Source organism: Barbus barbus (assembly GCF_936440315.1).
Source record: "Barbus barbus genome assembly, chromosome: 38".
Taxonomy (NCBI): Eukaryota; Metazoa; Chordata; class Actinopteri; order Cypriniformes; family Cyprinidae; genus Barbus; species Barbus barbus.
In genome coordinates, this window is record NC_136716.1 from 17,365,581 (window position 1) to 17,381,681 (window position 16,101).

General features: G+C 42.2%; 1 protein-coding gene across 1 annotated transcript in view; it reads left to right on the top strand.

The window, feature by feature from the left end:
- The window catches only part of LOC306858067 (TANK-binding kinase 1-binding protein 1-like), a gene marked incomplete at its 5' end in the record, with an annotated part of 36,706 nt that extends 21,121 nt beyond the window's left edge, over positions 1 to 15,585 (top strand). Inside the window, 3 exons of the mRNA XM_079398446.1 lie at positions 9,058 to 9,173; positions 11,157 to 11,947; positions 13,207 to 15,585. Coding sequence (XP_079254572.1) covers positions 9,058 to 9,173; positions 11,157 to 11,947; positions 13,207 to 13,338 — 1,039 coding nt within the window. The 3' untranslated portion in view covers positions 13,339 to 15,585. The remainder of the gene's footprint in view (positions 1 to 9,057; positions 9,174 to 11,156; positions 11,948 to 13,206) is intronic.
- Positions 15,586 to 16,101: the final 516 nt, after the last annotated feature.

Below are 16,101 nucleotides of genomic sequence, written 5' to 3' on the forward strand. Positions count from 1 at the left end.
GCACCCACACCTCACCCTACACATAAATATTACTCCACCTGTTACATCAAATATTAGCGGTTCACCTGTGTGTACAGCGCCCGCATGCAGGATTCTGGATTCCACCTTGTGGACAACATAATAGACAACTCTGGCCCCAGAGAGTGATTGTAAATTAAATTTACATGAAATATGTTTGAAATTTCATTCTGCATCTTCTGAGATTTCATTGTAATACTTCTCATAAAGTCACTTAATTAAGCTTTAACTGTTCACCTGATTGCGTTGCCATCTGTGTGTGATGTTAGAGCATTGTTGAGAGAGAACAAGAATGTATTGGAAATACACTTACCTGAGATGATTTTTTTTATATATCTCTGAAATATATGATAGTATTCTTGAAAAAAATATTTTAATGTATTATTGAATAAAATATTAGTTAATTATCAAAGAAAGAAAAAAAATGAATAGCCATAATATGGACTTTTATTGCTGTGATACTGTGATGCTCATTGCTGATTTCACCATTAACTCTTCACTTGAACAGTTTATGTTGTTGTATATGGTATCATTGTTATGTCATGATCGGCTGAAGGGAAGAGGAAACAAGATGCAAGTGAAATGACAGGGTTTATTGATGAAATGAAGTGAGACACCGACAGGACTGTGGTACTGGAGTGACACAGGAACTGGATGGGCTACACGGTGGAGTGGAGGTGAAGACAGACCCAACGACGACAGGGGAACTCCAGACACGAGACGAGGACACGACGACACCAACACGAACTCCGATCCACGAACACCAGACGGGACACCAGATGACGAGATGACGACGAGAAGACTGGAACACTGTACGTGGGTAGACATCAAGAACAATCTGGCAGAGGAGAGGAATGAGAGAGAGGTATTTATGGTAGAGGAAATGGGCTACAGCTGGCTCAGTGATGAGACACAGCTGAAGGGAGTGAGTGGATGACGGCTCGGCCACGCCCCTGCACGTACAACACGCACGCACATGACAAACCACGGGACGAGGTGAGACCGTGGGTAAGTGAACCGTGACAGTACCCCTCCCCTAAGAACGCCTCCTGGCGTTCCCAGGTGCTCCTACCTGTCGATTATAGTCATCGATCAGAGAGTGATCCAGTATGTCTCTCGCAGGTACCCAACTTCTCTCCTCCGGACCGTAACCCTCCCAGTCCACCAAGTACTGGAATCCGCGTCCCCTCCGCCTAGAGTCCAGTATGCGGTTTACCGAATATGTGGGTTCCCCGTCTACGAGTCGCGGCGGGGGGGGAACCGGAGCAGGCGGGTTAATAGGGGAATGAAAAACGGGTTTAACTTTGGACACATGAAAGACGGGATGAATCCTCCTGTACACTGGAGGAAGGTTGAGGCGGACTGCCACCGGACTAATGATCTTGGTGACAGTGAACGGGCCAATGAATTTGGGCGCGAGCTTATTAGAGACGGAGCGGAGAGGAATGTTCTTAGTAGAAAGCCACACTTTTTGACCAACGACGTAAACGGGAGGCTTCGACCGGTGGCGATCGGCCTTGGCCTTGGTGCGCGCCCCCACTTGGAGTAGAGTCTCACGGGCTCTGGTCCAAGTGCGGTGACACCTCTGGACAAAGGCGTGAGCAGAGGGGACCGCGACTACGGATTCCAGACTAGGAAAAATAGGTGGCTGGTACCCTAAACTACATTCAAACGGAGACAGGCCCGTGGATGACACTGGTAATGCATTGTGGGCGTACTCCACCATAGAAAGCTGCTGGCTCCAAGAGGAAGGATTCTTGGAGACCAGACATCGCAACACTCTCTCCAAATCTTGGTTGGCTCTCTCGGTCTGGCCATTGCTCTGGGGATGAAACCCAGAGGACAGACTGACAGTCGCTCCCAGTAATCTACAGAACTCTTGCCAAAACTTAGACACAAACTGGGGACCCCTGTCGGAGACCACGTCTACCGGGAGGCCATGTAAGCGAAAGACGTGGTCTACGACAGTTACCGCTGTCTCCTTGGCTGAAGGTAATTTGGGCAAGGGAATGAAATGTGCTGCCTTCGAGAATCGGTCCACCACGGTCAAAACAACCGTGTTGCCCTGAGAGGGCGGGAGGGCGGTGACAAAATCTAGCGCGATGTGGGACCAGGGTCTCGAAGGCACAGGCAGCGGTTGGAGTAACCCATCTGGGGGCCGATTGGAAGTCTTACCAGTGGCACAAACCGAGCAAGCCAAAACAAAACTGTGAATGTCGCGAGCCATGCGCGGCCACCAGAATCGTTGCTTGACCAAAAACCCGGTGCGATTGACTCCTGGATGGCAAGCCACGTTGGAACAATGGCCCCACTGGATAACGTCAGACCTTAATTCCTCCGGCACAAATAATCGATTCGGTGGGCAACCGGGCGGAGGCATTACCCCTTCTAGAGCCGTCTTGACCCTCGATTCGACCTCCCATGTCAGAGCGGAGACGAAAAGCGTCTCGGGTAAAATGCACTCGGGAGTTGACGGGCGTTCGGAATTGTCAAAAATACGAGATAAAGAATCGGGTTTGATGTTCTTGGAACCCGGGCGGTACGAGAGAGAAAAATCAAAACGACCGAAAAAAAGTGCCCACCGCGCCTGCCTGGAATTCAATCTTTTAGCAGTTCTGATATATTCTAGGTTCTTATGATCGGTCCAGACGATGAAAGGTACCCCTGACCCTTCCAACCAGTGACGCCATTCCTCCAACGCTAGCTTGACGGCCAACAACTCTCTGTTACCAATGTCATAATTGCGTTCGGCTGGCGATAAACGATGGGATAAAAACGCGCAGGGATGCATCCTGCCGTCCGTGGAAGAGCGCTGGGAAAGAACTGCACCTACCCCCACCTCTGACGCATCGACCTCCACCACAAACTGACGTGAGGAATCAGGGGCTATGAGGATGGGAGCCGAAACAAAGCGGCTCTTGAGTTTAGTAAACGCAAGCTCGGCTGCGTTAGACCACCTGAACGTGGTTCTGGGGGAGGTCAAGGCAGTCAGAGGCGCGGCTAGTTGGCTGAAATTGCGAATAAAGCGCCGGTAGAAGTTGGCGAAACCCAGAAACCTCTGTAGGGCCTTACGGGAATCTGGGCTTGGCCAATCCACCACAGCCTTGACTTTGTCAGGATCCATGCGCACCGCCCCGGACGACACGATATATCCCAAAAATGGAACAGACTGTGCATGAAACGCGCATTTCTCCGCCTTGACAAAAAGCCCATTCTCTAGCAACCTCTGAAGCACTCGTCGGACGTGCTGCACATGCTCCTGGAGAGATGAAGAAAAAATCAATATGTCATCCAGGTAAACATATATGAATTGATCGACCATATCTCGCAGCACATCATTGACGAGTGCCTGGAAGACCGCTGGGGAGTTGGACAGCCCGAAGGGCATGACCAAATATTCAAAGTGCCCCCTAGGGGTGTTAAAAGCAGTCTTCCATTCATCCCCCTCCCTGATGCGGACCAAATGATAAGCGTTACGTAAATCCAATTTCGTGAAGATAGCCGCTCCCTGCAACCTCTCGAAGGCTGAAGACATCAACGGCAAAGGATAAGTATTCTTTACCGTGATGTTGTTCAACCCTCGGTAGTCGATGCAAGGACGCAGGGATCCGTCCTTCTTCCCCACAAAAAAGAACCCCGCCCCCGCTGGAGAAGAGGAAGGGCGGATGAACCCAGAAGCTAGAGAATCAGAAATATATTTCTCCATAGCCTCCCTTTCTGGAACAGAAAGCGAATATAATTTGCCCTTAGGCGGAGACGTACCTGGCAGTAAATCTATAGCACAGTCGTAGGGACGATGCGGAGGAAGAGAAGCTGCTCGAGACTTACTGAATACCTCCCTCAGGTCCTGGTACTCCGCGGGCACGTTTGACAGATCCACTGCCTCCTCCTGAAACATAGAAACAGAGACAGACGGACAAGCAGACACAAGACAGGACTTATGACACTGATTGCTCCAAGCGGTGATAGTTCTGTGATGCCAGTCAATTTTAGGGTTATGGGAAATGAGCCAGGGGTGGCCGAGCACGACGGGTGCTAGGGGTGAGTCCATGATAAGGAAGGGGATGGTTTCAGAATGATTGCCTGACGTGATGAGTGTGATGGGTTCAGTGATAAGGCCAATGGTGGGAAGCTCTTGGCCGTTGAGGGCGTAAACAGAAATCTTGTGAGTGAGGGGTTTGGTGGGAATGTTGAGTCTCTTGGCTAATGATGAGTCCAAAAAATTACCCTCGGCTCCCGAGTCCAGCAGGGCTTGACTGTAGTGAGAGTTAGTAGCCCATCTCAGTCTCACCGGAAGGAGGGTAGAAGATGTTGATGAGGTCTTTTTGGCGGAGATCCCGCCCGACAGTAGCCTCATGCTTACCGTCGGGCTTGGTCTTTTACCGGACATCTATCTCGAAGATGTCCCGCCCCTCCGCAGTATAGGCAAAGACCAAGGGATCTCCGTCTGTCCTTCTCCTCCCGGGAGAGCCGAGCCCGCCCCACCTGCATGGGTTCCACCCGGATGGCTAGTTCGATGAGTTTGTCGAGTGTGGTGGGGAGGTCCAGGACGTAGATCTCCCTGTGGACGCGGTCAGCCAACCCATGCAGGAACATGTCCCACTGCGCCTCCTCGTTCCAGCGACACTCCGCCGCCAGGGTGCGGAACTCGATAGAATAGTCAGCGACTGACCTCGCACCCTGACGGAGATCAGCGAGCATTCTGGCCGCCTCCCTTCCGGCGGCGGCGCGGTCGAATACCCGCCTCATTTCCTCTGAAAGCGCTTGGAACGAGGTACAGCATGGGTCTTGATTTTCCCACACCGCCGTTCCCCAAAGTGCCGCTCTCCCAGTGAGCAGGGTGAGAGCAAACGCCACCTTACTTTGCTCCCCGCTGAAGGTCCGGGGCTGGAGGGCGAAGTGCATCGAACACCTTGTTAGGAACGCCCTGCAGTAGTTGGGTTCCCCGCCGTACGCTTCCGGGATAGGTAGGCGTGGCTCCAACTGGGAGAGGGGTTCCGATGGCGTGGGAGGAGTAGGCGGCGTGGGTGGCGCAGTGGTAGCTCGTAACTGTTGAAACTGTTGGGTGAGCTCGGATACCTGTGTCACAAGAGCCTGAATAGCACGACCCGTGTTACTCAGGCTCGCTTCCTGATTGTTCATCCTGTCGATGCTCTGGGCGATGAAGTCTTCCAGGGCTGAGGATGAACCACTCGCTGCTTCCATAGCATGGCCAGATTGTTCTGTCATGATCGGCTGAAGGGAAGAGGAAACAAGATGCAAGTGAAATGACAGGGTTTATTGATGAAATGAAGTGAGACACCGACAGGACTGTGGTACTGGAGTGACACAGGAGCTGGATGGGCTACACGGTGGAGTGGAGGTGAAGACAGACCCAACGACGACAGGGGAACTCCAGACACGAGACGAGGACACGACGACACCAACACGAACTCCGATCCACGAACACCAGACGGGACACCAGATGACGAGATGACGACGAGAAGACTGGAACACTGTACGTGGGTAGACATCAAGAACAATCTGGCAGAGGAGAGGAATGAGAGAGAGGTATTTATGGTAGAGGAAATGGGCTACAGCTGGCTCAGTGATGAGACACAGCTGAAGGGAGTGAGTGGATGACGGCTCGGCCACGCCCCTGCACGTACAACACGCACGCACATGACAAACCACGGGACGAGGTGAGACCGTGGGTAAGTGAACCGTGACATGTTATCCTTGACCATCAAAACATAGGGGTAGACATCACCTTTTCTGTGTTATCATGTTTGGTTCAGGAGATATGACACAAAATACATAATTTGGTTATTGTGGAAAGTAAAATGGTCGCCATGGCAACCACAAGGTGTTTTTGCGAACTATACAAGTGTACCAAGTTTCATGCTTTTATGAAAAAGTGAACATTATTTTCACATATCTCCTGGAATATTAGTAGTTCCTTTAGAACTTTGGTAATAACTTGAGTCATTACTACTGGATTATCATGATCTTCACTTTAGAATTAATTATACATTATGCATAATTCACATTAATTATGAACATGTATATAGTAGTTCTCTGGGATATATGAAAAAATAGTAGTTACTGATTACCTAATAGTAAACTACCACATTCAACTGAGCGGAGTGAGTTCTTTTACTTGCTAAATCATTAATCAGAGTTTCTTGTTAATTAATAATAGTTTCTAGAATGTTAATAGTGCATTAGTCATTTGTTCTTATATAGTTATTTATTAATGATGGAACAGTATTACCTCGCAAACATACTGATTTGAAGGGTTGAGAAGGATGTTTTGCAATTATTTTTATAATAATGCTCTCTGGCAAAAGGTACTTATTTGTTTCTGATTACATAGTATTTATTGTCTGCAGCGTGGGCTGTGTTGATTAAGTTATTTGGCTGCTTTAGATTGAAGTTTTGCTGAAAAATAGAAGATAAATTCATATAGCCAACATTTGTTTGCATAAAGAAGACGAATATTATAGATACTAGTTTCAGCACAAAGGTCAGACATCGCTCAAGCAGCCCACATACCCTCCTACACTAGAACATCATCAATATTCAGATAAAAATCACACAAATACACACACACATCCTCCCACTTGGAATTTTTTTTTTTTGTGTGCTCAATAGTTCTGCAGATGCTCAACAAAAGCATTTATTCATACTTCAAGAGCTGTGATAGATATAGATAGACCGACAGACAGACAGATAGATACACACACACACATACACACACACACACACACACAGAGAAAGAGACAGGACATGCAGGTGACACTACTCTGGTTTCATTTCATTTATGTTAATAGGAAGATGTTCACACATTCAGAGAATGTTTCAGTGAACAGTCCAAAAGGTGATGCATTCATAGGCCATTTCCTAAGATTCATACTGTGCATGCAAGTGTGTGTGTGTGTGTGTGTGTGTGTGAGCAAGCATGTGAGGAGGTGAGAAAAAAAGTGTCACACATCATCTAAATCTGCTGTAAATACTTCTTTGATAGATAGTGTCTATCAAATGAGGATGGCACTTGGACAGATGAGTTGTTGCTCATGCGTCGATAATGATGGAGGAGAAAGACAACTCATTACCACTGAATGCCATGGCTGCTTGAGCCTGACTGTGGATGCTCAGGAGCTCAGAGTGCCAAATAAAGGACACAATGAGCACAATGGTAAGAATATTCAATGCTATGGCTCATTGGCCAGCAACAGAAGATAACTTAGCAGATCACTTGTTAACACTGTTTGGCCTGTGGTTTCTAATGATCTGTGGTCTACAAATACAAATTAAGGCTAAAGTTCCAGTACTTTGTCTATAATGATGCTAGTTTGTTCTTTGGTATTAAGTATAGTCTCAATATAAACAGATAGAAGGCTAGATTATGCTACTGTGCTGCTGGTTCTCTCTTACGCAGCTAACGCAGATTTTTTTGGGCCATATGGTAATTTGTGTGTGTGTGTGGGACTGAGAAAGAGACAGAGAGCTAAGTCCTCCACTAACTGAGAGAGAAAATTGACGAGATGTGACCATGCACCAGACCGCTTTGGTGGCAGATGACTCATTTAACTCATCTTATAAAAATGCAGTGAACTTCTTCATTAGTTTTGGCACCCTCTTCATGCTTTTTTAAAAATATTTAGTCATTATTGCCATTTGCAATTAATCAAACTGTGCAGTATACATATTGGTGACATTACATATGGTAGTTGACCTTAAACGCTTTTGAATTTATTTATTTTAAATTTTTTAGTAGGGAGCTGTTTTACATTTACTATAAAAATATTTAAAAAAAGACATCCATGATGGTGTTGACTTGAAATTAATTTAACAGCATGATGTTTATACTACTTATAATATACAGTATATACTTATCTGTGGTTGTCAAATTAATGTGAATGTACGCATTTTAAAAAAGTGATCGGTCACACGTGCCTGCTGATGTGTAAAACTGAAATGTCTCTCCTGATATATCTAACACCATCTCAAAAACTATGATTCTTTTTATAATAAAGCACCGAAGATTTTTGTGAATTTGGTCTATGTATAATCAGATAAAGACCATCCGATGACATAGTTTCTGTTTCTCTGCATCTAAATTAGCTGGCATGTTTTACCAAAAAAACTTACTTTTTGATGGCTATAAATGTGTCAGACTTATTTGATTGTTGTGCATTTGAATTATGAACCAAGACACAATCTGATCTTTTTTTTTTTTTTTTTTTGCTAAACATTAATGAATGTACAGTCATTATTGCAATATAAATCACACTGGTTTATTTTATTATCAATAATGAAAGAATGATTGCTTAATGCATGACTAGCTACCATTTACATAAATAAATACACAGAGGTTAAAATTGATTATGTGTTAACGTTACTGTATTATGCTTGAAGAAAGAGACAGCAGAGTGCTGCGAAAGGCTTGCAGAGGTATGTAGGAAATTACTTGCCAATTTTTGTGATGACTGAGGCTTTTTAGAAATTTGGTTGCCATGGTGAGTGACTGCAGAGTCAGATGATTTGTTTTCTTCACTGTGCCAGTCATGTTCTCACTGGTGGAGCGTCACATATCGCAGTTAAATAGTGTTACCAACTGTGTCATAAACATAATTGTCAACCATTGTTACAGTACGTGCTTCTTATTATTGCTTTTAAATGTCACACAGTTAAGTACTAAGGAAATAGTGCTGATATTGTATTGTCATGGTCAGTTATACAGTAATATGTTAACATGCTAAGTGTTACTGCTGCATTGATGAAGTGCAGTTCCATCTTAGCTGATTAGCAGGCAGTAATAGCATGATGTTAATTACACCTGGCACCTAGTTTTTTTGTTTTGCTTTTTTTATCTGTGTGCCAACATAGATTTTTAAATAGAAATTTTACATATAAAGAATGAAACTAATTGAAGTATTGCTATTGGTAAACTTGACTACAGGTGGTTATGAGACAAAAACGGTTTAGTTAATTCCCTCTGTCTCTCTCTTTCTCACTCCCTTCTCATTCTCTCTTTTTCTCTTGCTCTCTCTACAGAGTAAATCTGGCTTTGGCCTATACTGAACTAACAGAGGAGTTGGGCAAGCTACAGACTCTGACCTCAAAACAGACAGAGATATTGCGAAAAGCCTCACAGGAGCCGGCAAGCCCAGGTAGGAGGACAAGGATCTCAATATATCATTAATGTTATACATTCAGTTAGAGACATATATATATATTTGAACAACTATAATTACACTTTACAGAGTCATGAACATACACTATATATCTAAAAGTATATAGACATCTTCTAATTACCCATTTGTATAGTCAAAAGAGCTCAGTGACTTTATTTAATGTGGCTTTGCCACAGGATTCAACCAGTTTAGAGAGTCTGCTATAGAACAAATTAACTGGCTTAATAAGGTACAAGCTCCAAAAACCCATTTCAAATGGCTGGAAAAAGGAAATCACTATTTAATTTCACTAAATAGTATTACTTTATATTCTAATGCCTTAACTGTTGGACCCACGACACTCAACAATGTCCTTTGGGATGAGTTGGAACTGCCAACGCCTGACCATACTGATGCTCATACTTTTTGCCTTGTAGTGTAATGAAGACCTGGGTTAGGTAATAATCATATTTTCATACTTTAATAAACCTCCTTTGTAATAAAGCCAATTTGTCAAACTCATCAAAATTCAGCACAGTAGGCGGGTGCTTTTTTTAGCAGTGCATGCTTGTTTGCTGTCTGGTTAAATTCCACAAGGAATGTTTTTGCTGACATGTTCTGATCGCCTCTCATGTCAAGTGTCTCTTCAGAGACTGAGAACATAAACAACTCCCCCCTTATCTTTTTAGCACCTCTGCTCTCAACCACACAACCCATTTCATATAGGAAACCAGACCAAAAAGCAGAAGCGGAGATGGAGGGGGAAAAAAACCTACTGATTCATAGATAGAAGGACTGATTTCTCTAAATAGCTGATTGCAATCTCACGATTGTAGGAATCTCAGTGTATGCACGTTTAACTTTTTATTGAGAGACAGATGTATCTTCTGTACAGCATTTCGTGTGCCCGTTGCTAGTCAGAAAGCGGCGTATAAGTAGCCTATCACAGGTGCTGGAGTGAATGCACAGGAAAACAATACAAAAATATCTAAAAGAGGAAATGTGAGGGGAAAGAGGAAGTCATTACAGACGTCTATCTGTCCATTAGGGACTGTGCTCTTTACACCGCCTTTTAAAATATCCTTCCAGTAATAAAATGAACCATGCTACAAGTAATGAAATAAAATATTCAAACATATTATATATGAATTTAGCCATATAAATTTAACATAAACTACATGTCATTACCCAGTGCCCATGTTTTACATAGAGCTTATTCACTGACTTATTCATAATTTAGTTCACTCACATGTGATTTTGTGCAGATGTAAGTTGTAATATGTTTTGTGTATGTATTTATCAATGCATGTTAATATCTTGTGGTGGCATTATTTTTAATCAACAGTATATTAACTGAAATTGTTTAAATTTCGTCATGATGCCTTTTTCGTCTTGTCTTTGTTACTGTTGATGAAAAAACGTCTTGTTACATTTACGATGTATGGAACCCCATAAATATATTTATTGAATTTGTTAATTCTAATTCTTACTTCCTGGCCACAATTTAATTAATACCATTTAAATAAAATGAAAATTCTGACTTTGTAAAAGCAAGGCTTCATAATGATGAAACAGGTTTTTCTTCCATGTTGTGACATACATCCAAGTCCAACAGATTTATTATAAAGAAAAATGTGTATTTATTGGTTGTTGATTGGATTTTGAGATGTGGAGGAGGCAAAAATGACAGGCAGATGAATGTGAGCTAGAAGGGGCAGAGTTTAAGCGCACTAAATTAGGAAAAAGCCAAAACATACATCAACAGAGAGAAGTCTGTCGTCTGACCAGTAGTTTGAGTTATGGTATATGATTAATATACGAGGCTGACTTTAAGGAGCCATATCATCAGCTATTTTGTTGCCAAGATTAACACTGATCTCAAGCATTTATTCAGTGTGTTTGTTTAAACATGTATCTTGTCTAATATTCATTCTGCTGATTTTTTTCCCACTTTTTAAATGTCCTGTGTTTATTTTCTAGTTCAGCGCCACTCTCCTGTCCCTCACCAGAGGCATTCTCCTGTTCCGCAGCGCCATTCCCCAATCCAACAGCGCCATTCTCCCATACAACAGCGCCATTCGCCTGTTCCCCAGCGGCGCTCGCCAGTGCTGCAGCGTCTCTCTCCAGACATGCATCGTCGCTCGCCTCTGCATGAGCTCAGCGACGGCCCCGCATCCTATTCCTGCAGGCCCACTTCCCACCATTTGAGGGCCAGTTTCCAGGGAAGACGCAGTTACTCTGAAGTAGCCGATCCATCGGCTTATCAACGGCCCCCACGATTCACTCTGGACCCGGTGTCCACTTTGCCGAAACCTCGACCATATGTCGACAGCTACCACAAGCAGCAACAGCAACAGCAGCAGCAGCAACAACAACAGCAACATGGAGGAAGCCAGCACATGTTAGTTCAAAGACAAGGCTCTCAGTCCGGGGTTGGAGGCGATGGGGGTTTGGCTGAATCTCCACGGCTGTCCAGGGAGCTGTCTTTCCACCACTCGGATATGTCCCACTTGCATTTTGAGCCTCAGCCCAGCCCAGCACCTCTGCATCCATCCCCACAGCCTCCACAGTCCTCAGAGGATGAGGAGGAGTGGTCCTGCCCTCATCCCATCAGTCCTCCGCGAACACTGGGAGTGTCGAGCCCCTCATCAAGCTCCAGAGGCCCCGTCTCTTGTTCCGCTTTCCCCATTCCTTCCCGTCCCAACACCCTAAGCTGTCACCCGCCTGGATACCTGCACGCAGAGCATGCCCAGTCTTGGCCGTCCATCAATGTGAGTAGAAAATCACATTCAGTGGCCAGAATAACCTACCTAGGCTCATTGGAAATGTGCCTGAGATGACATTTCTGCAAAATGTTACCTTGCTTCTGGCTCGTTTCGTGACACTTTCAAAGTGAAATGTATAGTAAGTGGCGCTAAAAGCATGTTCAGTTTTATCCAAAACAGATGAACATAAATCTGACTCGTACCCCAAGCACACCATATTGAAAGTGCAATGCTGTACCAGGTGAGCTACCAAGCAAGTTTACTACATCAAAAAAGCCATGTGATGCTAATGTCAAAATATATCAGTTTATAAATCATGCATTATAGTGTTTTGAGGTTTTAATATAGTGTTGTGCATAGAACCATAGAACAAAATTCTACATAATAAAGACACTAAAATATTTCTTAATTAAAATTCTTACCCTGTAATCATAAAAAAGAAAAGGAGTAAAAGTTGTTTGTGTTTATCTCCACTAGTGTTCATTTGAGCTAGAAAATGCGGTGAACTGTATAAATAGATATTTTTTTGGCATTTTGCAAAAGTGTAGGTAGAGGCACATTTTTCCAATGAACCTATGTTGAGAATATACGGTAACAAAGATGAAGTGTGTAATTTCTAAACCAGTTGTGTCACCAAATGGAATTAAAAAGTAATGTTTTCAGACTGGATTCCTCAAACTTGTGCAGCATTCAGAATTAAATTAAGAATATTTTAAATAAAAAAAAAGGTTTGCTAAGCCCTGTCTTAATATTTGAAAGGCTTAAAGTTTGAAATTTCACCTAAATTTGTTTCCTAATTTACATATACTTTTTTGTGTTTACTATAAATTTGTAAACCAGGGTCGAATAACAAATAATTAATTTAAAATCCACATCCTGTATTCTCAATTCAGCTTCCTGTAGAGTTTGGCCAATTAATTTTAAATGAGAACTTATAAATTGAAAGGGAGATTTCTAATGCAACCGTGGTCTGCTATTGGCTGTATAAACAGATAACCCCGTCCCCAAACTCACTCCATTGGTTGAGCCGCCATTGCTGTGTCTGACTGCTCTAACAAACACAGAAATATTTTGAAAGCACCATGGAGACACAGTGTTTACAGAGAAATCCATATGGCTTACTTATCTGTGCTAAACAAGCTGGAAAAGGAAAATATAGTTTAAATTCAATAAAAAACACATTTCACATTTATTGTATTTGTCAGATTTTAAAACGTGGATTTTAAACACTATGGCTTACAAACATATGACTTTGCCCTTTACAGCTGTGGATGGAGACAGAGGAGGAGGGTGACGTCAGGAGCTGCCCGCTGTGCCAGCTAATCTTCCCTGTTGGTTACCCTGATGATGCCTTGATCAAGCACATTGACTCGCACCTGGAGAACAGCAAGATCTGACACCCACAGCCACGCCATGACCTTCTGTTGTTCCACAGTTACATTCATTCTTTGCTCCTGGTATTTTTAGCTGGGTGCCTTCAGACAGAATGTAGGCGATGCACCTGTGGCCAGTCTCCCAATTTGATAAGTGAAACGGAGATCTGTGGTTACCTACAAATCTCCAATGTGTCATGAACGGCTTATCTCTCTATATATCACTTCTTTTCAACACAAATTTCTTGAAAAATGGTAACTTTCTATTTTAAACACTCTTTATCAGCAATTACACACACTAAAGCAAACTGACTGAGCATATTGCAATATTAAGGCTCTCATTTCAGCTTTTAACTACAGTTCCCATGATTATTTGCATTATTTACACTTTAATGTGGTCACAGAATGTGCTTTGTGGCCATTTTTGGAGAACTGAGTAGTTATGAGGGTGCTTTAGAGGATGAATATGAGGGAATATTAGACATAATGGCCAAGGGTTGCATCATTTGAATTTCAGCACTTTATATAAGCACTTAATATCCAGTTTACCTTGATCAATATTACTAACACTGAGGCAAAAAAGTAAAACCTTATAGATATAATTTATTTTTTAATACTCCTTGAATACCCTTAAATATATCTTAGTTTGGCAGGACTTCCCTTTAACAAAACTGAATTCTTTGTAATTATCTGTAAATTCACAATCACATCTATTTTGTTTGTCTTCCGGGGAGTTTGGCTGTACAAAAAGGGAAGATTTTTTCTTACAAATATTCTTAAAGAATTTCCTCTCATAATATACATAATGATTGCAGCTCTGTGCACACAGTTTAGCCAACCACTGACAAAACACTAGTTACTGTTGTTTCTCAAGACAGTAATACTGTGATTTCCATTAGACAGTGGATTGTTTTTGATGTAATTACTTAAGAAAAATTGCTTTAACAAAATATATTTGTTCGTCTGATCACATCACAGAGCGCAATCTGTTTTATCAATTCAAATTTTTTAATGTACTGTAAATGTATACCTGTATTTAAAGCCAATTATATGTATTAACCTATATAATATAGATATGCATTTTTCAAGCTTGGATAAGAGCAAATGGATTGCTGAAGATTAAAAGAAAACTACTGGAACTGCTAATTCAAGTTTTGTATTGCTTTGATCCAAACGATACAGCACCCATTTGAGTGTGTTTAGTTAGTGTTAATTATCTTACTATTCCCTATTCTTCCAGGGGTACCTTATACTATGTTGTAAAGTCTTCTTTCTCACTACTTTCCCTGATTCTGCAGACTTTGTAAAAACGAGGGCACTGGATCTGCTACTAACCCAAATAAAGAGGAACTAAAATGGGAAAGTAGCACAAAGAAGTCATTGCTGGTGTACATGTGAGAAATTATGAAGCCAAATATAGCGAAGTGCAAAATAAGAAGCTGTATGCTGTCTGTCAAATAACTGGGTGGAGGTTTCATTCATTTGGTCGTCTAATTTTATGTGGTAATAGCTAATATCCTGGAAAATACCATCTCAGATGTTGTAAATATATTAATCGTGTATGATGTCACAATTCAATATACCATGAAATACAAGTGTGGATAAACTGAAATGCCATCAATACAACCAAAGACACAGCCTTGTTTTTCATTTCTTTTCACATGATGACCAAGTACCACTTAAGAATATGACCTTGAAATATGGTGCAACTGAAACATGAGGAAGAGCAGTTTTAATGAATAGTGTGCAGACGTGGAAAGTTACAGCTAAAGTGTAAAGACAACCCATTTCTTCATAATCACCCACAAGTTTCCATATATAAATATATATATATATATAATATATCTGTCTTGCACCCTTGTCCACGAACATGCAGAGTAGAAGCAAAGTAAAACTTCAGCCACTATTCACAAAGATTCGCTCAGGAGTTATTTAAAGAGCTATTGCTGTTATCTTGCTCCTCAAGACTGTTTTTTTTTCTCATGCAAAGGCAAATTAGCAAACTGAATGCTTTTCTGGATGCTCAAAGTATATGATCTCTCTTTTGCCCTGTAGTTTGGTGTGTGATTTCTTTGTGATATTCTTAAATAACTCAGGGGATAAAGCTTTGTGAATATGGCTCCTTGGCCATACACAACTAACCTCCACTGGGACAATGTGAGAACTCGCCAAATCTATTGAAGAGCCAAGAGGACGCCAGCGGGGTAGAGATATTTTGTCAGACCAACAAGGTATACTTTAAAGAAAGAAAAAAAGAAAATGAATGCATATTGTGTCAAAAAATATTCTGTAAATATTATTAAATAAACTGGAACATGCACTGATTTGGTGTCTATTTGTCTGATTTGGTGAATATTGCTAAAATTACAGTTGTGTGTGGTTACCTGGATGATCTACGATGTTATGTGATGTTGTTCATGAGTCCCTTGTTTGTTCTGAACAGTTAAACTGAGCACTGTTCTTCAGAAAAATCCTCCAGGTCCTGCAGAATCTTCAGTTTTCCAGCATCTTTTGCATATTTGAACCCTTTCCAGCAGTGACTGAATGATTTTGAGATCCACCTTTTCACACTGAGTACGATTGAGGGACTCAAACACAACAATTAAAAAAGGTTCAAACATTCACTGATGCTCCAGAAGGAAACACGATGCATTAAGAGCCGGGGGTGAAAACTTTTGAACAGAATGAAGATGTCCAAATTTTTCTTATTTTGCAGAAATATATATATTTTTTTCCATTTAGTTCTGCCCTTCGGAAGCAACAGAAGCTACTTGCATGTTTCCTGGA